At 36.2% G+C, this 24,446-nt stretch overlaps 2 protein-coding genes and 2 non-coding genes across 5 annotated transcripts; 2 read left to right on the top strand and 2 right to left on the bottom strand.

Annotated features, from left to right (window-relative positions):
* The first annotated feature begins 2,253 nt into the window (after nucleotides 1-2,253).
* On the top strand, nucleotides 2,254-2,326 carry TRNAE-CUC (transfer RNA glutamic acid (anticodon CUC)). Its single transcript has one exon. It is a non-coding gene; the product is annotated as a tRNA-Glu (tRNA).
* A 1,486-nt stretch (nucleotides 2,327-3,812) lies between these two features.
* LOC132189937 (uncharacterized) lies at nucleotides 3,813-8,053 on the bottom strand. Of its 2 annotated transcripts, none has more exons than XM_059604790.1 (5): nucleotides 7,540-8,053; nucleotides 6,960-7,337; nucleotides 5,212-5,826; nucleotides 4,813-4,949; nucleotides 3,813-4,185 (listed from the first exon to the last, which is right to left on the bottom strand). In XM_059604790.1, the coding sequence occupies exons 1-4, from the start codon at nucleotides 7,915-7,917 to the stop codon at nucleotides 4,818-4,820; spliced, it is 1,503 nt and encodes a 500-aa protein (XP_059460773.1). In that variant the 5' UTR covers nucleotides 7,918-8,053; the 3' UTR covers nucleotides 3,813-4,185; nucleotides 4,813-4,817. The 2 variants fall into 2 exon arrangements, with proteins under 2 accessions (XP_059460773.1, XP_059460774.1); XM_059604791.1 differs by having other exon boundaries at nucleotides 4,822-4,949.
* A 69-nt stretch (nucleotides 8,054-8,122) lies between these two features.
* Nucleotides 8,123-8,195, bottom strand: TRNAE-CUC (transfer RNA glutamic acid (anticodon CUC)). The gene has a single exon. It is a non-coding gene; the product is annotated as a tRNA-Glu (tRNA).
* Nucleotides 8,196-9,414: 1,219 nt separating this feature from the next.
* Nucleotides 9,415-16,178, top strand: LOC132190235 (uncharacterized). The gene is made up of 15 exons (XM_059605160.1): nucleotides 9,415-9,795; nucleotides 10,019-10,103; nucleotides 11,085-11,570; nucleotides 11,803-11,971; nucleotides 12,085-12,237; nucleotides 12,831-12,928; nucleotides 13,099-13,190; nucleotides 13,457-13,527; nucleotides 13,613-13,748; nucleotides 14,386-14,445; nucleotides 14,526-14,611; nucleotides 14,694-14,770; nucleotides 14,861-14,931; nucleotides 15,657-15,714; nucleotides 15,810-16,178. Exons 1-15 carry the CDS (start codon nucleotides 9,569-9,571, stop codon nucleotides 15,948-15,950), a joined length of 2,010 nt encoding a protein of 669 aa, XP_059461143.1. The 5' UTR covers nucleotides 9,415-9,568; the 3' UTR covers nucleotides 15,951-16,178.
* Nucleotides 16,179-24,446: the final 8,268 nt, after the last annotated feature.

Raw genomic sequence — 24,446 nt, 5'->3', positions numbered from 1 at the left:
AGAATTTCAGTTTATGAAATTTTAAATTTAGGCCGCTCATTTTTCATCCAATATTTATTGTTCTGCTACGTGTCCCACTACTAATAAAATAATAAATTATTAGTAGTGGGACACGTGGCATAACAATGATCATTGAATGAAAAATAGACGGCTTACATATGAAATTCTAAAAATTGAAATTCCCTTAGGAATTTCAATGGATCCAGATCCAGATGACACCTATTGAAGTCGGTTGAATAAAATATTGAAAAATTTTTGTCCTTTATTTATAGAAAATAGACAAATGTTATTCGCATTTTCAAGTACATACTTTTTAATGTAACAGCAAAAATTATCATTAAATTTTGAATTCATTTATTTTTCTTGAAAATACTGCACCTTAGTAGGATAAGGACAAAGTTTTCTTGTAAATTAAATTAGAGCATATAATTCTCATGTGTTTTTAATAGATTTTTTTTTTAAAAAAAAAAAAAAAAAAAAAAAAGAAGAAAGAGAAAAAGGTGTGATTCTTATGTGCATTTTATTTGTTTTAACTTTTTAATGACAAATTTTAATTAAAAGAAGTCCTTCAATCTTGAGAAAATCTTTGTCCATTTAATAATGACTTACGTAAGCTATGATTATGGCAAGGCCTATCACTCCCGGATTAATAGCAAATGATTATGGCAATCCAAATCCTCCACCATGTGGAGGACTTGAAGGTGGGCTCTTCTACACTTCCTCTTATAATCTCTGATGTCATGGCTTCATCACTGATAATCTCATTGAATATGTACAGCCAAATGTGAATTATCCATGACACTTAAAACCTTTACATTGAAATTGTTTTCTATTTTATTTTAATATGACATAGTTATTTTATTTTGGGGCTCATAGCTGGCTGACTCGTTTTTCAAACGTTTGAAAAATCTATACTTTCACCTTAAATATAAACGAAATTAGCTCGTTAAACTTGATAAGTGATCAGTGTAACTTTAAGGTTAAAGTACTAATTTCCTTGACATACATAAAACAATATTGCCGTTCTGTACTTAAAGCATCCACCAAAAAGACATCAGAGCAGAAATGAAAAGCTTATCTTCTAGCAATGGAGGTATGTTAATATCTTATACTTGATCTACACATGCTATGGAAAAAGAGCAAGTTTATTTAGTTTAAATCTAACTGATGCGGCATTTCAATGCAAATTAGACAGTTCTAAAACATTGATAATCCACCTAGGTATGCCAAAGCCTTGAGTTCAGGGATGTAGGGTGAGTTGGGAGTTCAATTTGATTACTATAGACCTGAAATATAAATCAACAAAGCAAATTTTATCATAGATTTCGCATCAAATTCATTTCATTTTGTATATCTGAATCTTAGTTTAGTTTACAAAAGTAGCTGCTTTGCTTCATTTTTCAACTCTCTTGTTTTTTATCACCAATGTGGTAGTTGAGTTAGTAAAGCAGCAAGGGATAAGGTTCAATTCCCCCCCTCCTCTTTTCCTAATGGTTACGGGTTCGAACTCGCTTGCGATAGTAGTCCGCGAACTAAATGCTACTAAAAAGGGGTTTTACCAACTTGTACTTTGGTGGGGTTGTGGTGACGGACTCGCCATCTTAGGCAATAGCTATGGCTCAAACTGAACATTCCACAACGGGCGAGGACCTCGATGATCACGCCCAAGGAGAAAAATCACACTGGTCACCTCTTCCCGCCTTTTTGAATAGGAAAAAAAAAAAAAAAAAAAAACCCTCTTGTTTTTAAAGAAATAAATGTGCTAATTCTATTATATTCTATTAAATGGGCATTCATCACGTGTTCAAAAATTGGCCCCCAACTCATAATGATCCTAAGAAAAATGGTCACACTATCAAAGTTTAGAGTAAAAAAGAAAGGATTAAGTGGATGAAAATACTCGATAGGTATGTGCAAGGAAAGTGAGATTATTGTTAACCCATCACTCTTGAAAAACTCTAAAGACTCAACTTTTCAAACACAAAATGAACTCACTAGGTTTAGTCATTGCTTATGGACTTTACCCAACAGCAATTATATGATAAGACAAAAGAGTTAAATCCATAAAAGCACTATTTTTTTTATAGCTTATTTTGAAGGACAATTTTTAAGAAAGTATATACTTTACTCTCAAATATCACGCAATTATGATATGATCAATTTGAAATTACGTCTTTCCTACTTTGGGCCTCCACTATCAATATCTTGCTTGTATTGTAAAAATAATTATAGAAATATTAGAGAAGCATCAGCTCCGTTGTAGTCTAGTTGGTCAGGATACTCGGCTCTCACCCGAGAGACCCGGGTTCAAGTCCCGGCAACGGAAATTATTTTTTTGACCTCCCAACCTCTTTTGGACCGAAAACGAACCAATCATATGTGGTATAAAATTATATTTAAAATTCATTTATCTAATTTAATATTTGAACCAATCATATTTTGGCAAAAAAACAGCTGAGAAAAGAAAGGAATGCTTGTTGTTAAGTTTTGCTGTGTTCTATATTGGGATGAAAAAAGAGAGAATGGGTTACAAATTGAACCAATTGGATGTGGTCTGTCTTTTTTGGTGAGCTAATTCACGGGAATTTTAGTTCAGTTCAAGTCATGTATGCAAGTAGAAATTCCAAACATATGTGGAATTTAAAATCAAATCATTTTGGTTCCTAATGTTTGGATTGGACTAAATAAATTTAGATTCAATACATTGCCAATTCATGGATTTCCAAACAAGGGCTAGTTTCTACAAAAATTATAATAACTTTATTACAAAGTTAGGTTGCAGTCCACATCAATGTCACGTGTCACCATATGAGTGAAATAAAAATAAAAATTAAGCAACTAATATGTAAATTTAATTGTTTAGTAACTAACGTGGTAAGTGTTACGTAAATTGCCATGACAATTTATGAATGACTTACATAGGTTGACTCAACAACATTTTAAGATGCTCAAACGAAGGCTAATCAACCTAAGTGCTTATTCGTCATTTGCATTAAAGAAGTTCCTTTAAATCAGTTTGAAAGAAAATTTTGTCCTTTATTTTGTGCTCACTCTGCCACCTCCCAAATGCATGCAAGATACATGCTGTATCATCCACCGGGTGTGAAAAGAAAGATCAATCAACTTAAACGCTGCTTTTAGTTTATACACCACAAGTGGAACTCAATTATCATAAATAAGCTATAAATTAGGATTAAGCAATTGAATTAGTTGCTAAATGCCTTTCAAGAGAACAAGGTTAGATACGCAGCCAAAAATCATGCCAACCGGACCTCTAGGGTTGGTTATGTGCATGTTATGCGTGATAATGGTTGTTATGATGCCCATGGCAGTAACAGCATCATCGTCATTATTGCCATTATCCCCATCACCACCAGCAACATCTACTCTGTTTGACCCCCTAGAGAATCAGGTGCAGAGAGGCGAGCAACAGTACCAGGTCCAACAAGAAATTCTGCAAGAAGACTATGGCAATTGGAATCCGGCGCCCAACTCCGGTGATGACAGCTCGTCTCCTATTCCACACTGAGAAGAATTTAGCTGTGATTCTAGAGTCCAGATTTCATTTTCTAACCCAAGAAGATCCAGAGTATCATGATATGCTCTCTATGATGTACTTGTATACCTTATTATCATGTATTCCTAGTCAGTCGCTTATATATGGTATGAATTTCGTATAGTTATTAAGTAGACATTTGTAATCTGTGTGTCAGTGTGTGTATCACCTTCTTTTTGGCCACAAGTTCATATCAAGTTGTTCTTCAGAAGGAAAAACAGATCATTGTCGTCATCCTACACGTAAGGAGAAGGTCTACCATGATTGCGTCCAAGTTTATAGCAGAGATTCTCATGTTTCTTTGTTTTGCAAGCAAAAACAACAACTAAAGAAATATAAATTTAACTTTACTGCGTACAGTAGAACATGCAGGCTTCAGCCAGAAAGGCTCAGTAGCAAAAACCCCACCCCATCCCTACAAGAAGAAGAAAACGACTACAATAAATAGTAAACTCTGATAATCTAACCAAATCATGGCAATCAAGAACTAGCTGAGCATACGCCCCTTCTCTTGTAGAAGATTGACTGTGGATAACATCAATTACTTTACTTCCTTGTACTTCAGAACTGCAGAATTACCCCAATGGAAGGCCACAGAGTCTTAGGCAACAATCTGGTATTATCTTTACCTATTTGACAAAAGAAAAATCAGAGTTATTAGACCACAAGGTTAAGGAAAACTAGGAAGGGTACCCGCATGCACCATGGCAAATGAGAACTTCATTGAATTTTTAGCAAGATTTGAGATGAGAACATTATGCTATCTATGGTTCAGCGTATAAGTTAGAAGATAAAACAGAAGCAGATCTGAGGAAAATATGTGAGCGTCCATTTAGACCCACAAAATTTCTCTCCACTAACTTTATCCTTTCTTCTATGAAGAGACTAAATACTCAACAAGTATGAGAATGTTGCTTCAACTTCAGAAATAATACTTATGCAATGTACCTTGGTTGGAGACTTGCAGTTGGTATGCCAGTCTAATGTGTTTTTTTAAAGGGGAGATTACAGATTGAGTTCAAAACTGAGGATTGCCATTGCCTATCATAAATAGTTGAATGAAGATTTTTAGGTCCATCTAGTTGTTCATTATCATTTTTCTATTTTCTATCTTCTAGAGATTCTTCCCCAACTACTGCATCTCTTCCCTTTGTATGATAATGGATAATAAAACTTCAAATCCAAAATTGCATACATCTAAATTCCTAAAAACTACACAGCAATTCCAACTAACTGAAACATAATTCAATGCTTACCACACTTACATAAGATGTATAGAAGATGGGCCACAAATGGCAGCAACTTTTTGAGCACGCTGTGCTTCACCCCGGTAAAGCTCCTTCATTTCTTTTTTAGCACGCCGTGCTTCACGCCTTTCCTCCTTTACAGCAGCCTGCAAGCAGAAACCTTCAACATCAATATCGAAGACAAAAGTAGAGCAGACCAACAAAGCAATAAATGCTCAAACTAGTTACTTATCAGATAACTAACAGCAACTTATTTCCTTTGGCATCATGCTTAGTAATGGCAGTTAGCAAAGAGGCAAAGGACTGTATTTGATCTTCTATGAGTAAAAGATGGCAGAATAATTCTATGGTTGAAGACACTGACTGTTCAAGAAATGTAATAAGCTGAAACAGGCAGCAAGTAGATACCTTCCGTTCTTTCTTCTCCTCTTTTGACTCCTGACCATGTTGTTTCCTCTTCTGCTGCTCAGCCATTTTACTATCCACATCCTTTACCTTTTCCGCAACAGGTTTTATACTATGAGGTAGAAAGTCCACAGGTAGCTTCTCTTTTCCTCGTAGGGATATTACATGACTCGTGGCACTCGAGGCTCCAAATAAAGTTTCAGCCAACTTCTTTTTCCTAGTTATTTCTGGAGCCCCAATCTTACCAGGGTGGTTATCGATATTTGAATACGTAGAAACAATGGTCTCACAATCCCACACTTCTGATTCATCACTGCTTTCTTCTACAAGAACCACGTGTTTGTCTTCATTTTCATTTTCCTTTTCATACTTCTCACCATATTCCACACAGCGACGAATCACAACAACAGCAGTGTCAAATTGCTCCTTACTTTTTGGTCTCTCATTATCGTGCAATAAATCTGCAGGAGCCTTATATTTGTCACTGAGTTCCAAGTCATCGATCACATGGTCACCTAGGGCATGTTTTAGCTTCTCTGCCAGGTGTTCATCTTCTTCAGCTACATTACCATATTCATCATCATCATCATCATCAGTGCAATATTCTTGACGCTCAAGCTGCAAAAGATAAACAACCGTTGGACAGAGGAAACTTAATGTGACAAGAAAAGGGCCATCGAACAAAGAAAGATAGTGGTTCAACTGTATGATGCAAGTTACAAGGGTAGAAAGTTTTCCCTTAATTTTGGAATCAAACAATATAGCAAACAATTAATCGGCTGCATTGGCAAGCACAACAAAAACTGCGGTAGAATGGTCAAAAGTGCAACAAAAATTCTTTGATACTTGGTGTACAAGATCAAGTAGAAATTGGATACCAATGACTCAATGACAACAAATGTTTTTGCAGTCAATGTAGAACAAGAAGGGAAATCAAAAGAATTCTTGAAAAGGAAATACATAGGTAGTTGAAACTCAAGTAAATTAGCTTGCGATATATTAAAGGCTTAAAGCTTAAAACCTAAAGTAAGCAAATTGACAGCGTGGACGTCATCTTGAATAATAAGCTAGGTGTCAATACACTTAATGTAATGCATATTCTTTACAATCAAGGATAAGACAACAACACAGAAGGTGCATGATTTCTGTAACCAAGTATTGATAAGAAGTCAATTTCCAAAATAATGCACTAGATTAGCACACACCAAAAAGGCTTTAAAATATACAATAAGACGTGGTGGTCCTATTAATATAAGTATAGCCACATAATATACACCCACCACCTCAGTCAATCAGAATCAGGCATCATTATGTTATAATTTATATAATGCTTTCAAATTCATCATCAAGCTAAAAAGAAGTCCTATATATAGACTTATAACAATGCACTTATAGACAATTTTTTTAAAAAATAAAAAATGAATAATTAAGGTAGGAAAGAACAGGAATTAAAAGAGCATAGCACATAGGAATTAATTCCCAAAAAAAACTTCACCCAATTGGGTTCAAAAAATCAAATCTAAGAACTACCTTAGGGTTGGGAAACTTAGGTTAGGAGACTATTTTGTACGACAGCTACACAAAGAGTTTCTTAATTGAAGTCTAAGCTCTATACCATATATTAAAAAAGGCCTAAAACTAACAGAACTAGATGAAATTTAACATTCGAACATGATATAATTATTGAAGCATATTTAGGAAAAATAAAGAATAATTGAAATTACAATAAAAAAAGAGGAAAAGAAACTCACTAAATCAAATTGCTCATCCAGAAGACGCCGAACCCGCAGCTTCTCACCAACACATTCATCTCCTCCTACAACCAGATGATTTCCAATTCCAATTCCATTCTGAAAGACAAGGCCATCCAAATTTTGTTGTTGGTCAGAATTATCCACCTCCACATCTTCCTCCTCTTCTTCAGGAATGTTTGCCTGAAGAACGAAATCCTCTTCCAAGTCCTCGACATCAGAACCAAATCGCGACAGATCGCTATCATCAAGCAGTGCAGCCACATCAGGATCAACCGCTTTCTGAACTCTCACACCAACACTCTTCGATGCAACACTAAAAATCGAATTCCCATTGGGATCACCATCCCCTATCCGTACTCTCGAAGCATCATATGCCTAAAGAAAGCCATCGATACAACCATTTGAGTCCCATATAGACAACCAAAACCAGAATCCTAACACATTCGCTCATCCTAATTGCATAGAAATTATGTTTTTGGAAAACATTTCATTGAAAATTTCATTATCCTCGTGTATATTCCAAGAAATTTTATCAGCAACCAAACAGATAACATAAATCAAAAGCTAACCAACCAACCTTAACGTCACGGGGAAGCTGATCAAGCCTCGCCTTCGGATTATCATAAAACGCAGAGCCAGCTCCAGCGTTCTTGATCTCCCTCAAGTGAAGCAAATAGTTATAACCGTCGTCTGGAAACCCTAGCTCCAAAATCTCCTTCCTCAACTGCTGTGGCAAAGCATTCGCCTCCGGCGCCGAGTTCCCGAAAACTAGATCATCGTTTCCCTCGTCGTTGTCCTCGAGAGCATCGGCAAATACGGATGCGGAGTTGTTGTCGACGCGGACAAAGACTCGGTCGCCACCCGGTGAGTCGTCGTAGTTGGGATCGGACGAGTCGCGGGCGAGTAATTGGAACGTCGCCGATTTCTTCTTGTCGATGAATTTCTTCTTTCCCATTCTGTAGAAACTCTAGGGAGCTGCAATAAGTTGATTGATAGCTATGGATTAAGATTTCCACATAAACCCCAAACCAACCAGATATGTTTCTGTGTGGAGATAAACCCTAGCAGAGCTGGTCCAGCTAAAATGTAAAAACCCTAGGATAGTCAGCACGTGCCACTTTAGATCGCAAAAGTAGAAAAAAAAAAATCACTAAACACCATTCCGTTGCCGGGACTTGAACCCGGGTCTCTCGGGTGAGAGCCGAGTATCCTGACCAACTAGACTACAACGGATTTGATAAGAACAATGAAAATAAAGTTATATATTCTTTTTTAGTTTAGACCAAAATTTTCCTTTTGCATAATATTTTCACCAAAATTAATTTTCGACATTTAATTTATACGAAAAATCAGAAACGGCAATGGTGGCCAGCGTGATAGTGGGAAACAACCTAAAATTTTCAAGGAATTTTGGTGGCGGCTTTGCCCTCTAATGATAGTAATTAGCGACCAAGGACTCTGATCGTAGTAGGTGGCAGCTAACAACGACTTTCAGTAGTAGCTCGGTAACCTTCGGTGGCAGCAGCTAGCAACCTCCGACGATAGTAGGGAATGATCTACAAGGGAAAGTGAAAGTGATAACCCCTTTTTTTATTTTTTTTAATGAAACACTTTTATAGGGATTAAAGAAAGTTATTTTGGTTAACCAAAAATGTTTTCAATCCGACAACAATTTTCAGTTGTACTAAATATAAAAAAAATATAAAACATTTTTCAAAAAACATTTTACGTCGAAATAAGCGGAGCCTTAATCAAACTTTAGGAAAAATTACTAAGTAATTTGAGGTTGTTATAAATAGCTCACGCTCACCGAAGTTTTAAAATTAACTAAACACTTTTTGGGGTAAATAATAAAAATATAAAGTTAGTGCCATTAAAAAAGTTGACAAAACTCATCAATGTGCCATATCAACATTAATCATATATATATATATATATATATATATATATATATAGTGATACATGGCACTTTTAAATTTATAATGAAAATGAAAAATATGAAGAAGAAAAAAATTGCAAGGGGCCGAATCACTTAATGGCCCAACTCTCGTTTGATTAAATGGTGTGACTTGACTATCCCTTCTAAATTTGAATTTAAATTTTATTTGACTACCATACAATATGTAACGTCAATAACTTTTTAAATAGCTATTTGTCACGTATTCTATCCTCTTTTGTTGAAATTAACTAGAGGGGAGTTGGTCAATTTTTGTTTTTTTAAAGAGAGTTGGTCAATTTTAAGTGAAGAGCAAAATTAAAATAAATAATAATAATAATAACAATTCTACCCTTAATTTAAAATGGTCCACTCTGATTTCCATTTTTCACGGCCTTAAGGAGACGGACCAATTTAACAAATTTCACCAAAATTTATTGCCGTGAAAATCAGAGATCACGTGTCTATTCTATGTTAAACCACGCTTTACGTTTCCCGCGTGAGCGCGGAGAAATAGCCGTTTTGTGCTTGCAATCATTCGGCGAACTCGGTGCGATTTTGAAAAGGTAAACCAGTGCTTCTCATTTCACCATCAAGAAACTGAACCAGAAATTACTAATTTGATGCGGGAGGGTTTCAATGTTTTTTTAGCCCTAGAGATTATTGATTCATGGAAACCTCGATATTGACGCCCACGCAGCGGTACGCGGCTGCCGCTTTGTTTGCACTCGCTCTTCACCAGTCTCAGGTCCACCAAACGAAGCCTTTGAATAGTTTAGTTCCTCTGGAAGAGGAGCCGATTGGCGAACGTGTAAGCGATGGAAAGAGTGCTTCGGTCTCTGAAGATCCTCTGCTTTGGGTCCACGAAAAATCTGGCTTGCTTTGGCATATTTTCAGGTTTGTAAAGAGATTATGCTTTCTTCGCACAAATGCACAATTGAAGCCGATTTGCCAAATCTTGCTGTATTTGTGATTTTTGTTTTAGAAAGAGGTCCTGGAATGCAAGTTCATTTTTGAAGATTGTCATGTTTTTGTGGTTTACTGATTGGATATTAATTTGATTGTTGTTGTTGTTGCCATTTCTTTGGTTAATTTTATATAAATTCGATGGTAAGGACAGATTTCTTGGAGTGGATAAGCAAGCATGGCATGGTTTGAAGGAAACTGCTGGAAATTCTTCACAAATCCGGCATCACGTTGGAGCGGTTAGTATCTTGTGTTAGAATGTTTGATTAAATGCGGCTAGTACATTTTGTTAGAATATTTGATTAAATGATTACAATTCACCATTTCCTATCTGTATAAGCTTGATTGTGGGGACAAGTGGTAATTCACAAGGTACCAAAGCATATGATTGTAAATTGAGGAGTATTATAATATTTAATTAAATGATTAAGCTTTATATTTTTTCTATAATTTAAGCTTTTGGAATAAGTGATAATGAAGGATCTTGGCATCTTCCTCTCTACTCCACCAGCGCTTCATTGTGACAAAATTGGTATCACCTATCTTATGTTTAATCCTGTCTTTCATGCACGCACAAACCATATTGAAATAGACTATCACTTTGTGTGTGATAAGGTGGCCTCTAAAGCCTTGGAAGTCTGTTTTCTCTCCGGTGAAGGTCTTCTCGCCGACATCCTTACCAAGCCTCTTGTGTCCACCTGGTTCCAGACGCTAAGCTTCAAACTCAACGTTTGTTCCCTTCCGTTGAGTTTGAGGGGGTGTATCAGGACACCATCACCTAATATCACGCACACCAGCTTGGCACTTCTCTCCCAGCAAGGAAAGCCCACCACAGTCTGACCATGACAGAAAATGGAATCCACCGTAGCTCATTTTGGAAAAAATATTACCATTATCTACTGTCTTGTAGAGGTGCCGTATGTAGTGTATATCAAATCCTGTGTATCATGGGATGAGATTGTACCAGCACGTGTTTATATCCCCCATGAATATACGACTGAATGAATGAGAGCAATTCACCAAAATCTCTTTACTTTGTTAATTAGCAGAGAGCAAGACAGGCTGGGAATACTTTCTTAGATCCTCTTATAAAGAGAATTTATGTTTTATAACATAAAAATAAAACTTTTTGCTAATCTATTGTTTCCATTGCATTTTTTCTTCACTTTTGCTATTGGTTCATCTCGTTTTTGTTGAATATTATATTCATTTTATTTCAGTTCTTGACGTTGCTCTCAGAGGATGGGCCTTCTTCAGAAAAAATTGACAAGGAACTTGCTTTGACAAAGACTGTTGATGCAATGGTGCTTAGTATGGAAAGCCTTCCTCTTTCCTCTGAAGACAACAATGAGAGTCATGAATTTGGAATCGGATGCCGTGAGAAATATTCAAATTCTGAGACAGAATCAATCTCTGATGTGGCTGCAGAGCCTTATGGAAGCATACAGAAGACAAGTTCGAAGATATCCTTTGAAGAAGAAGCTTCTAATGGGTCCAGAGGCAAAACTGGCGAGAAACCTGTGGAAGAAGAAGCGCTGCTCAGTTATCAGAGGAAAGTGACAGTTCTTTACTTGCTTCTTTCAGCTTGTGTTACAAACAATACCGAAGATGACATGTGTTCTCGATTAGGAAAGGGCTATGATGCTCGACATCGCGTGGCTTTACGGTTGCTAGCAACATGGCTTGGTGTCAAATGGATAAAAATGGTTAGTCCACTTGAACTATTTATTCACTGTAAGCTCCCTTAACATGTTAGGTTTAGCTTTTTTTTTTTCTCTTTCCTGAAGAGCCCCTCATACTTCAAAAGAATATGTATGCTAGCATATCTGCATGTGTGTGTGCAGCATGCATGAATCGTGTTTTATGGTGCTCGTGAGCTGACACCTAGCAGTTGTCATTTGATTTTGGAAGGTTTATGAAAAATGTTGTCTTTAACAGGAAGCCATGGAGATTATGGTTGCTTTCTCTCTAATGGCTTCAGCAAATGGGGAAGTTGCAGAGGAAGAAAAATCTGAAACTCCAGAAAGCTCTTGGGATACATGGAAGCGAGGAGGTATCATTGGTGCAGCTGCTTTAACTGGAGGTGCCGTGATGGCCATCACTGGTGGTATGGGAATTGTTGATCTTAGTATATAAGAACAAGATATCTCTTCTTCGGCACGAGTTTATGATAGCATGAGGAATTGTAATTTTTCATTGAAATAATTTTATTTTTCACAGGCCTAGCTGCCCCAGCAATTGCACAGGGTATGGGTGTTCTGGCTCCTACATTGGGCAGTATTGTCCCTGCAATTGGAGCTAGTGGATTTGTTGCAGCAGCAAGTGCCACGGGATCTGTTGCTGGTTCTGCTGCTGTTGCTGCATCATTTGGTGGTATGGAAAAGTGGCTTGTTTCCAAGATTCTGTGATTAACTATCAAGTGTTAGTAGAATAAGAGGAAACATTCTATACTTTAGCTCATGTTTGCTATTGGCTTTTTCACCTAAACAGAAAAATGCATTTTGATCAGAAATTTATTGACTCATCTTTATACGACGCCATTGTTATTAATTTACTTGTAAAATGTATAACTACTGTTGCAAATGTACTAAATTATGAAGTAAGAAAATATGAAGTGCCAAATTAACCTTTCCAAGTGCTTTTTAAGACCGTCAGTTTATGGGAAAATTGCCACTGAATGCATGTGTGTGAATGTAAGAGAGAGACAGAGGACTTAATTTGATTCGGGTGAAGTTTGCATCCAGCTGGTCGGGGTCATAGTCCTTAAACAAAAGCAATAAACAGAGTGGTAGCGGTAATCTATGCAATGACTTAATTTTGACTTTTGAAGTTTGCATACAGTCTCGCAGAGTCGTAATCCTATACAAGCAATTTTAGGAACACCATCTTTGCTTTGCTTGTATATCTTAAATTCGAATAGGAAAAATGGTATAACACAGATAACAATTATTATTTTTGCATCGCAGCTGCGGGAGCTGGCCTTTCAGGGTTTAAAATGGCTAGAAGAATTGGAAAGATTGAAGAATTTGAGTTCAAAACAGTTGGAGGAAATTATAACCAAGGCGTGAGTCCATTTACCAATTTATTGGTTTTAAGACATATTTCAAGTAGGGTGCTCATTAGAATGATGATACAGCCAAAAACTTTTTTGAGCGTGGCCTCTCTCTTATAGCATTTTATAAATATGCTTACCAATATTAACAAACCTCTTTTTCTCTTTTTTCCTTTTCCCAGCGGCTAGCAGTTGGGATTTCGGTTTCTGGACTGGTGTTTGAGGAAGAAGATTTTATAAAGCCATGGGAGGGTCACAATGATAACTTGGAAAGGTATGAAAGATATTATTATCACGTTATCTGGAAAATAGAACCTGCATCCTTTACTATGGTTGAAAATTATAATTCCATTTGATGGAGGTTGGCCACTTATGATCAATTGTTATTATATGGTTGTGTATATTGCATCCTCAATGTTGCCCTGATCTAACTTTTAAAAGATCTTTTGATTCTTCACATGAAAATGTCTTTTTTCCCTAGAAGGCTACGCCTTCATTCTTTCTACCAAATAATTCATAGAAATGAAGTGCAATATATAGGTATGCACTCTGGTGGGAGTCCAAGAATTTGATTGCATTGAGCACTGCAATTCAGGACTGGCTAACCTCAAGTACTTTACTGAACCCTATAACTTACTTCTGATGACTGACTACAGTTGGTATTTTAATGACTCACAATATTGTCTCCTGTCACAGGAATTGTATTGCAATTAATGAAAGAAGGTGCCATGATGACTGTACTAAGCACACTTGTAGCATCATTGGCTTTGCCAGCTACATTAGTCACAGCATCCGATCTTATAGACAGCAAATGGGCAATTGCTGTGGACAGGTTAGTTTTCATTTTGTTAGAGGGAAGACCCACTTATCCAGACGGAAGATAATAAGGAAATCTGGAATCGACTTTCATTTACACGCATACAGGCAACAGTGTATTGACTAGTGATCTTCATTTAAGTGCCCAACATGGGAGCCTCATCACCACGTTTGTTTGCTTAGCCAAAATGGCAAATAAAAATACTCACTCTTTTGTTCCAAGAAGAGACGACTTTACTATTGCTATGATGCTCTGGACTGTGTATGAAGTTGTAGAATCTGATGATATTTGTTAGGACATCCTAAAATGGTGAAGAAAGTCATGAACATGCAGAAGTTGTAAAACTGGTAGTTCTGGGATGATCAGATGTGCTTGCCTTTAGAGGTGCACAGAATTAGGCAGATCGGGATATCAGCGCTTACATTAGATGACACTTTTTCCCAATTAGTTTCCAAATGTAGAAACGTAATTCATAGTCTTTTGTACCTTTTTCTTTTTTTAATTAAAAAAAAAAAAAATTCTATTTATGTTTAAGCATTCTTGCAGTTGGAGACATAAATTTGATATATTAGTATTTAGATGATGAGTAATTCATCGGAATTGTAGTTTTTCCTCTCAGTTTAAGTCTAGCCCCTCCTTTCTGTTTGTTCAGGTCAGATAAAGCTGGGCAGCTGCTTGCTGAAGTGTTGTTGGCAGGTTTGCAAGGAAACAGGTAAGACAATCTCTTGTGAATATGAAAATATATTGGTGATATCATCTTTATCCTTCCTATCTTCTCCATGCATGGTTCAGGCCTGTAACACTCATTGGTTTCTCTTTGGGGGCTCGAGTAATTTTTAAATGTCTCCAGTGTTTGGCTGGTACAGAAGGAAATAATGGTAATGATCACTGTCTCATTCGTATTTCTTGATGGACTGGATTGTTGTTTGAGTGAAGTTCTTTTCTGTTATATGTCCGCAGCAGGACTTGTAGAAAGGGTTGTACTTCTTGGGGCACCAATTTCAATTAAAGATGAAAATTGGGAGGTTGCTAGAAAGGTAGTGGATGCCTTTTATAGTCTCTTGTGCAAGCTCTGTGCTGCTGCTGTTTTTCAAGAGGTATGACTAGGTCCTGGTCGTGATTTGCAGATAGTTGCTGGCAGATTTGTGAATGCTTATTCCACAAATGATTGGATGCTTGGCATTATTTTCCGTGGAAGGTATGTAGGTCATTACTTGTAAATTCGGATCATGTTTTCCCAAGGTGATAAAAAAATGTTGTGCTAATTTGTAATGCTTATATATGCAGCCTATTATTTTCACAAAATGTTGGATTAGGCCTCACCATGCTAGTACGGCTTGGGAGGTTTTTTTTTTTTTTTTTTTTACCTGGGGATGACCATAGTAACAATTACCCGATAGAAACCAATGACAAGAGGAGCCAGCTGATGGGAAGACTGCATGTGCTCTCTTAAGTCGGTGCAACGATAGCTTGACGCAACCCCATCAAATGCACTAGTGGACACCTAGCCGTACTAGCAAATTGAATATATAATTGCTTGGAATTTATTAGACCCAATGGTTAGGTGTTAGATGTTAGGATTTAGTGTTGGTAAATTCAGTGTCAAAATTTGTTAAGGTGTAAGATTTAGGTTTTGGGTTTAAGTTAGTTTTAAAGTGTGGTTCAAGACTTGGTTGAAATTGAAGAACAAAAGTTGTTGATTGCAAGCTCGATCGAAGGAGAGTCGTACGAGGTCATGAAGACATTTTAAGTTCAAGTTCTAGAAAGGCTCGATCGCAAGGACGGTCAGATGCCTGGAGTAGGTGTTATTACCTCCAATTCTGCATCTGATCAACTGCTAATTACTTATCTCCTCTACCTTTTTAAATAGCACAAACTTTGAATTCGATACTTCTATAGAACTAAGAGGTTTCACGTGTACAGCTTACTTTGTCAAGGATTAGCTGGTATTCAGCCTGTTGACTTACCCGGGATTGAAAATGTAAGCTCTCTGTTTCCGATCTTTTTCATACTTTTTTGTGTTTCATGCTTGCATTACTTTATACATTACTAATGAACCGTCCATTGTCTTTGCAGGTTGATGTAACACAAATCATAGAAGGCCACTCTTCTTATCTCTGGAAGACAAAACAAATCTTGGAGCAGCTTGAATTAGATTATTTCTACCCCGTTTTCAGCAGCACACATTCCAAATCCCAGGAAGAAAAAGGTCTATAGTCTAGCTCTCACTTCTTCGCTTTGCTCTTACACCTCTACTCCTTTTCCCTTTCTCTGTCTTCCTTCAATGAATTAAACCCTTCTCTCTTTTCCTTCCTTGATATATAATTTATTCTCTCTGTAATTAGCTTAGATGCACCAATATTATCACGGATATATCAAATTATGCCTCTTAATTTGCAACAATTAATTGAGGATCCTGAGAGAAGTGCTGTAGTAAAGCAAATATTGGTGATATATATATATATATATCAGGTGATTAGAAGGATGGGGAAGGATCTTTTGATTATAATCCTTGGTAGATAATTCTCCTTTTAGTGCATATTTTTGGCCAAAGAGTCAAAGAAGGTTCTGGTTTTAACACATCATTCATGATTCTTTTTGTCTCCCTACATAGCCAGCTGGAATTATTACTAACCTCAGTGGATAACCATACCTATATGTGTGGCCAGTGACGTTTAATAGTTCCCATAATCAAGGGGAAGCAACTTCAAACCTTTTTTTTTTTTTTGTTGAAAACCGTCTAATTTTGGATGCTGGGATGATTCAAGGAAACGGGTGTTAAAGTCTTACAACTGGTTTAGTAATTTATGAATGAATTTGACCTTTGTGGCAATTTTTCGTATCTTTCACTATACTTTCTTTTCTTTTCTTTTCGCAAGATTCGATCAATCCTGACCCTACCTCAACCCCCTCTTACAATTCAACTACACCACTTGAAACAATCCAAGCAACCCTACATATATACGGATAAAAGCAGTGATGGTAAGTATATTGCTTGTAGCGTAATCCCCGTATGTATAAATGTTCATTATTCAATCCACATGGAGTAGTTGGGACCATGATGGTTGTATCCAAAAGTAATCACTGTACCATCTGGAATGAATGCATATCACCACACTGCCCCCACCAATCACCATCTTTATCCTGTACTGCTTGCTTGCTGTAAGCCTGTAAGTAACATACCTTCCCAAATTCCCAGACTTCAAGGCCAAGCAAAAGCCATTCAATCGTAGAGGAACTCATATACATATAGAGTGGGCCATCCCTAGGTATTTAGGTAATAAAAAAAAAGATATTTGATCCCTTTCTAAATTTAACATGTTATGAAAACACATGTCGTGAATTTGAACTCTAATTTTATAGTTTATCCCATTTTAGTTAAGTATTTCACATCCATTGAGGAAGAATTTGAGCTTATATATATATATATGAGTGAAAGTGTTAAAATATTAATTAAATAATTAAAATTTACAATTTTCTATCCGATCATGGGTATGCTTTAACATCTTAATAAATACGGGTATGATTTGTTACATTGTGGATTAAAGTTGATACAGAGCATGGGATTTTTTTAAAGAGTCAAGGCTAATGGTCGCCATGTTATTTGCAAGCATTAATATTCTATTGCCAAATTTTTTTTTTCTAGACTGTTGGTTCTTTGCGAGATACGAGGGCTTTTCTCAGATATCTTTGTCACTATGGGGCACATGGTGCCAATTATAGGACATTAATTACCACATAAAGTGAGTTTCACATGAGAGAAGTTTTAACAATTGAACTTTTTTTTTTTTGGAAAGATAGTTTAACAATTGAACTTGAGAAACACTATGAACTTCATTTTTATCACACAATTATTATATATTATTGATGTGACAGTTTCAATAATTATTAAATTTACATCAGTAATATTCAATAGTTGTAGGATAAAAATGTAGTTTTTAAGATTACTCTTTAAACTTTTATCCTTGCTTCCATACTCATTTTATACAAGTTAATATAATGTGGCTTTTCATGTCAAACACTACTAAAATAAAATAAAATAAAAAGACTTAAAACACGTCATACCAATTGATATGAAATGAGTGCGAAGAGTGAGTATCAATCTTCTTTGAATGATATACTTCTTTGACAATAGAGTTTACTCAAACAAATCTCCAAAGCCAAATCCAAGATCAAACAACACTAGGTGGTCCCTTGAGGCTTAACCCATGAGAATTAGAAGGTGTATAGTAGCTGAGACAAAGCAAAGAGGATGCTTGCGCATGTCATGTTAATAGTGGGCGAGGATCGGTGCGCCCAAGGAGTTTCAGAATGGACAAAATCAGCGTGCGTTAATCACTGCAATTGCAGGTGGGGACAAAGTGCAACGTAAGGCATCTCACTCTTGGAGATATGGATCGAGTGGGAGAACCTTAGCTGGCAATGCCACTAAACTTTCCCATATATATATATATATATGTATATATAAACAGTTATATATAGTGATCAAGCTCGTAACCCAAAAGCTGCTTCTTTGGACCTCCAAAGTATCTATGGAGATAAGAAGATTTTCATGGGTTGTCTTGTTTATTGCCATTAACGGTATTGTTGGGCTGAAAGGTGACGAATTAGGAAACGCCACAGCCCATTCTCAAAGCAATACTACTACTTCGTTAGCTCCCTCTAAGCCTCTCCAGAATAAAACCTACAGTACTGAAGTAGTGATCAACAACAAGAATAATAGATATAATAGAGGAGGAGGGGGTGGGGTGGTGGTCGTGGAGGAGGAGGAGGAGGTGGATGGGGATGGGGAGGTGGAGGGGGTGGATGGTACAAATGGGGATGTGGGGGACAACCAAAAGATGGCAAAGGAAAGGGAAGAGGAGGAGGGAGCAATTACAATCATGCATCGAGGAAGAGAGTTTTCAACAAGGAAGATTATAAGGTGGGAGAGTTTGCACAATGCATGGCAAGAGGCAGCCGGTGTAGAGGCATGAGATTGGATTGCCCTCTTCACTGCGGTGGACCTTGCTTGTATGACTGCCAGCATATGTGCAAGGCTCATTGTCGGCGTTCCTGATCATTTGCTACTTTAATTCTCCATCTCCCAACTCTTTCTCGCACTTGCTTTCTTCAAGGTTGCAGAGAACCATGAATGTACGTGTTTTCTATTTATTCATTAAAAAAAAAAAAGAAAAAAAAAAAGAAAGAGAGAGAATGTGTTTTCTATTCCAAGATTGCTGGGTCAGGATGATTTATTTCGATTGTAGATTTCAGTGGAATGTTAAAACTTGGTTGGAATGTGTGCTTGTACGCTTTTTTATTTTTTATTTTTTATTTTATATTGACGGTTTTTTTATGGAGAAAAAGTGAAAACAGGATTGGGCTGCTCTAAAAAAAATAACAATACATTTTTTTTAATATAAGAAATGATTTAAGTCAATATTTTTTTTCATCTTATCCTACAAATTCAAGAGATCAACTATTAGATATTTTTTGGGAAAAACTTCACTTATCCTCCAAACTTTCGCGCTTTTTGCAGATACCCTCAATTGTTCAAAAAATCTCACTTTGATGTATCAAATTTTATTTTCTTTCACTTTGCCCATTCCGTTAAGATTTTCTGCGAAATCGTTACGGACCGGTGTTAAATTCCTAAAATACCCTTATTTTAATTAAAAAATATTTTTTAAAAAACACTCTTGACTCGTGAGTTTACCGGTGGATCTAACCCACCCATATTGTGACCCACACTGGGGTCACCTTGGTGACCTACCGGTGTGTCACAAAGTGACCCACCGGGGTTCACCAAGGTGACCCACCGTGGGTCACCAAGTGAGGGCCACAAGTGACCCATCGGGGTCGGTCACAAAGTGAGCCCCGGTGGGTCTTGTGACCCAATGGAGGGTCACAAGTGACCTACCATGGGTCACTTTGTGACCCACCGGCGGGTCACCAAGTGACCGACTAGTCTTGTGACTAGGGCTGTCAAAACGGGTCCGCGGGTCGACCCGTTTACGACCCGCGGGGACCCGCGACCCGTTTAACCAAGACCCAGACACGACCCGTTTATTAAACGGGTCGGACCCCCCCGACACGACTCGAACCCGGGTTTTTCACGGGTCGCACGACACGACCCGTGAGACCCGTTTAAAATAACGGGTCGTTCCGGGTCGACACAACCCGACACGACCCGTTTACCCGTTTAACTTAAAAAATGATTTTTTTTTTGTTTTTAAATAAAATAATAATATTTTTAGCAATTATCTCTTAAAATTAAACTCCTAGCAGGCTAGCCATACCAAATCACTTAATAGTTAGAAGTTAAGTGGCGTGGGCGGTGGCGTGAGGTCCAGTGAGGCCGAGAGGGAGGAAATTGAGGAATGGCCGAATGGGTTTTTGTTTATAATTCTAGATCTGGACTGGAGGCTTCACGATCTAATCTATGGCTCTTAGCCTCTCTGTGCTGTTTTTACTTTTTCATTTTTTCTTTAATTCTTTTAAGTAAAAAAAAAAAAAAGACAAACGGGTCTGGCGGGTCACCCGCGGGTTGACCCGTGACACGACCCGTTAAGCACTCATAAACGGGTCGACCCGTTTATGACCCAAACCCGTTTAATGTAAACCCAAACCCGCTAATTTCGTGTCGTGTTCGTGTCGGGTTGTCGGGTCGTGTCAAAATTGCCAGCCCTACTTGTGACCCACCGGGGTTCACTTTTTTATTTTTAATTTTTTTAATATAATAATTATAATAATAATTTTTTATTTATAAATAAGGATAAATTTAGAATTTTTAAAAAAAATTAGGGGTATAAAAGACTTTTACTCATTTGATCGTTTGATTTAACTGCAAAATTCTAATGGAAGGGGGGGGCGAGGTATTTGCAAAAAACGCAAAAGTTTGGGGGTAAGTGAAGTTTTCTCATATTTTTTTAATTGATGATTCAAAGATTGGTTAAGACTGTTATTACATCATTATTGTGCGACAGAAATGTTTCTAGCATTACTAATGTGTGGAGTAATGCTAAAATTATAATTTTTATCTTACAACTATCCTACAATGCTGATGTGATAATCTCAACCAACCATTGAATTAATCATTGTAAAAAAAAAAAAAAAAAAAAGATTGATTGAAATTGCAACGTCAGCAATTTTGGATAGTTGTAAGATAAAAAATATAGGTTTATAGCATTTCTCATATATGTATGCACGTGCTCGATGGCTATGATTTAGGATTAGGGTTATTGTAGTAAAATTTTAACTAATTAAAATAATGCTAAATACAAGGGTTTTTTTTTTTTTTTTTTTTTTAATTTTTAATTTTCTTTCTAATATTTTGATATAATATCTTGCATGTAATAGATGCTCATTCTTCACTTTTTTAAAATTGCTCTTTTCTATATGAGTCTACTTGACTTTTGTTACATATCACAAATTAATTACGTAAATAATCTTGTGAAGCTTTTTGTATGTAGCCAAAACATATCACTTGAATCAACATTTGGTTAATTGGAATATTAATATATATTTTAAAAGCCATAATCCTTAAACAACTCTTTTTTAATAAGAGAATTTGTAGGAACAAAGAAGTTGTTCCTAAAGAAAATGCAACATCGGAAATAAAATACCATTTTCACATGGTGTCAAGCAACTCTATTGTGATAATGCTAGGTGGTCTAATCATTATATATTGTTTCTTTTCTCTATTTAACTTTCAAATAAGAAATTTTTTTCAGTAGTACTAGGAAACCGATGGCCAAGAAATCTATACGAAAAGCTATGATTTTGGTTATGGAGTTGGTTATCCTTGCAATGTTTAAAGCTCGGGCCAATGTCCTTACCCCCCTCTCTCTTCGTCCCACTTCACTCCACATTCGTCATCTTCAATCATTTCAACCTGGTAATGATCATAGACGTCATTGTGTTGAAAGCACATTCGAAAAATGTAAAGATATACGAGAACGCTTCAAATGTCGGTTTGTGTGTGTTCTAATTTTGCCCTTTGCATTGATCTGAAAGATTTTCCGAAAGGTATTTTTTCAAGATTGCGATACAATGCCAAACGTATAGGTGTCTCGTGGAAATGCCCAAAGCTTTGCTTCAACGATCTGAAAGGGAATGTTGTTGGCCCCAATCACGCATCTTGTTTGGTAGATTGTTATGATAAGCTCATTTGAGATGCCGTCTCCACGTGGAATCTGGGCATTCTTGGATATGAATGCGTACACCCACGGGGCCACGAGCAAGAGATCTTATGTAATACATGCTTATCAACTTAATTTCTTCAATGCAAAGTTATGTGGATGTTTATTTTAAATAAGCACGTGTGTACGTGCAAATTGTTTTTTTTTTTTAGTAGGCAAATGTTATGCTTAAAAGGGATTTTAACATCCTAAATTTAGTGCTAATATCTCAAATTTGAATTTCCCTTTAATATTTCTCTTCTTCAATTTAAAAAACAAATTTAGAATAAAAAAAAAAAAGAGAGGTCAGATGTCTGACGCTTGCCGGAAATCTCAATTCATTATTAAAGCGTCACATAAAACAGTTCTAGCTTACATGTTGTAGTTCAAGCAGCGATCAAGATTAAATCTCTTAAAATTTAAAAAATTGTCTTAATTTAAAAGTTTTTTCCAGTTATGTTTTTTAACCATGGTTCAAAATAACTCCCCTCCCTCTCTCTGTCCATTTTCCCTCTCAATCGCTCTCGAAGCTCAAGTCTCGCAAGAGGTCGTTGATTGGCTCAGCTTCATCGTTTTAGATGCATATCCATAACCATCTCTCTCTCTCTCTCTCTCTCGTTCTTTTAGAAATTGTCTTAGGATTTTTTCCGTTCTTTATTTTGTGGGTTTCTTTGGGGGTCTTGAGATTCGTCTGATTGAAGAAGAAAATAAGTGTCTTGTGTTGATCGAGCGGGTATGATGAAGGTGTATATAGAATTACAAGGCTTTTCTTGAGATTTTGTTGGGAATTTTTTTCCTTCAGATCCTTCTCGTAATTCCCAAGTCAACAATTTGACGGAAATTGGGGCGCGGTTTATTACAATCAGATTTCTTAAAGAAATTGGTTTTCCATTTGTTACGGTTTCCGATTGGTTAAGAAGCCATATATCGCTTTGGAAAAGGATCCAAAAGTTTGAACGGTTGATTGGTTTGAAGGGTAGTGTTATCTAAAATTTTTAATGATGCAAATGCACAACCCTTTAAAATACACTAAACGAAGGAAATTGAGGGAAAATTTTTGGGTTTCTGTTTGTTTGGACGGAAATTATCAAACTTCTAGGGTTTTTGGGTGTTTTCTCAATGTTCCCTTGCCCTATTTTCGTATTAAATTTTCGAATAAGAGCATCTTCCGTAATCTAGAGAACTCCAGACGCATGAATTTTCATAGAGCCAAAACCTTGAGTATTATATATTGTGCTTTATTTTGTGAACTTTTTTTTTTATTTTTCATTTTTCATTTTGCTTCCACCTCTGCCTGTATTACCTGCCATGTCTATGACTATGTGTTAATCTTCTGGGTGTTCACGTTATAATGAACTGACTGTGATCTGGGCTGCAGGATCCAGTTTTAGCTTCTTACATATCCCTCCAGTCTCCAAGGATTCGACCAATCCCCTCTACAAAAAGCTTTTTGGAAGTAAATTTGAAATAAATTATTTAATTTAAATAAACATTTATTTTATCAAAATAATTTTTGGTTCACTTTCTTAATTATATATGTTGGTTAAACAAAAACCAAATGAAATTTTTGGAGAATACAAAAAGTTTACTATCAAAACTTATTTTTTAATTGCTTGTAACTTTTATGTTAGAGCATTCATGTTAGAGTATTCACATCCTACTCAGCTAAATTACCCACTTTTTTAAAATACTCACATCCTGCTTATAATATTTTAACTTATTATTTTTATTATCTCTTTAAATAATCTTTCTCTATCATTTAAATATTATTTCTCTAAATTTTTTTTTTTTTTTTAAATTCTTTCTATCTTTATTCGTATTTTTCCTTCATACCATTCAAACCGTAGAATAGCATCCAACCATTTGTAGCACATGCATGGAAAGAAGAAAAATTATTTTTAGTATAGGAGAGAAGTTGTAGCATATGATGGGCTAATTGTTTAATATATATCATTCAGCAAACTTATTGAGTACTGTAGCACCTCAACAACCCGTTAGTTATTTTGTTGAGCGTGTTGAGAAGGGTCTTTAGCATTTTAGCTCAACAAAATAGGCCAATTTGAATGCTATCGTCTCAGCTAGCTTGAGAGACATTGTTTTTAAAATACAATCTCTTCAATAAAAATTAAATTTTTTTTTTTAAAAAAAAAAGGTGTGAAATTGAATTTTTCAAAAGGTAGTATTCTGAGACCAATGAATTCTACATCTCTACTTGTTTAAACAAATACCAATTAAAATCTTCGGAGAATTTTCAAGTTTACTGCCAATAATTACTTTTGAATTGCTTAGAGCTTTTATAGGAGCAGGTGACTTAGTTGTACCAATAAATTATAACTCTTCACTTGTTTAAAGAGATACCAATTGAAATCTTTTAAGACTACAAAAGTTTACTGCAAAAATTTACTTCTCAATTACTTAAAAACTTTTATGGGAGCTTGTTTGTTACATAAATCAAGAGACATCGCTTTAAAAAAAAAGCCTCTAGGGTAAAAAAGATGGTCAATTTTTAATTTGCCAAAAATTAGTATTTTTATATCAATGAATTATACCT

This window comes from Corylus avellana, chromosome ca8 (assembly GCF_901000735.1).
Source record: "Corylus avellana chromosome ca8, CavTom2PMs-1.0".
Taxonomy (NCBI): domain Eukaryota; kingdom Viridiplantae; phylum Streptophyta; class Magnoliopsida; order Fagales; family Betulaceae; genus Corylus; species Corylus avellana.
Note: the sequence above shows the minus strand (reverse complement) of the source record. Positions and strands in the feature narration are given on the sequence as shown.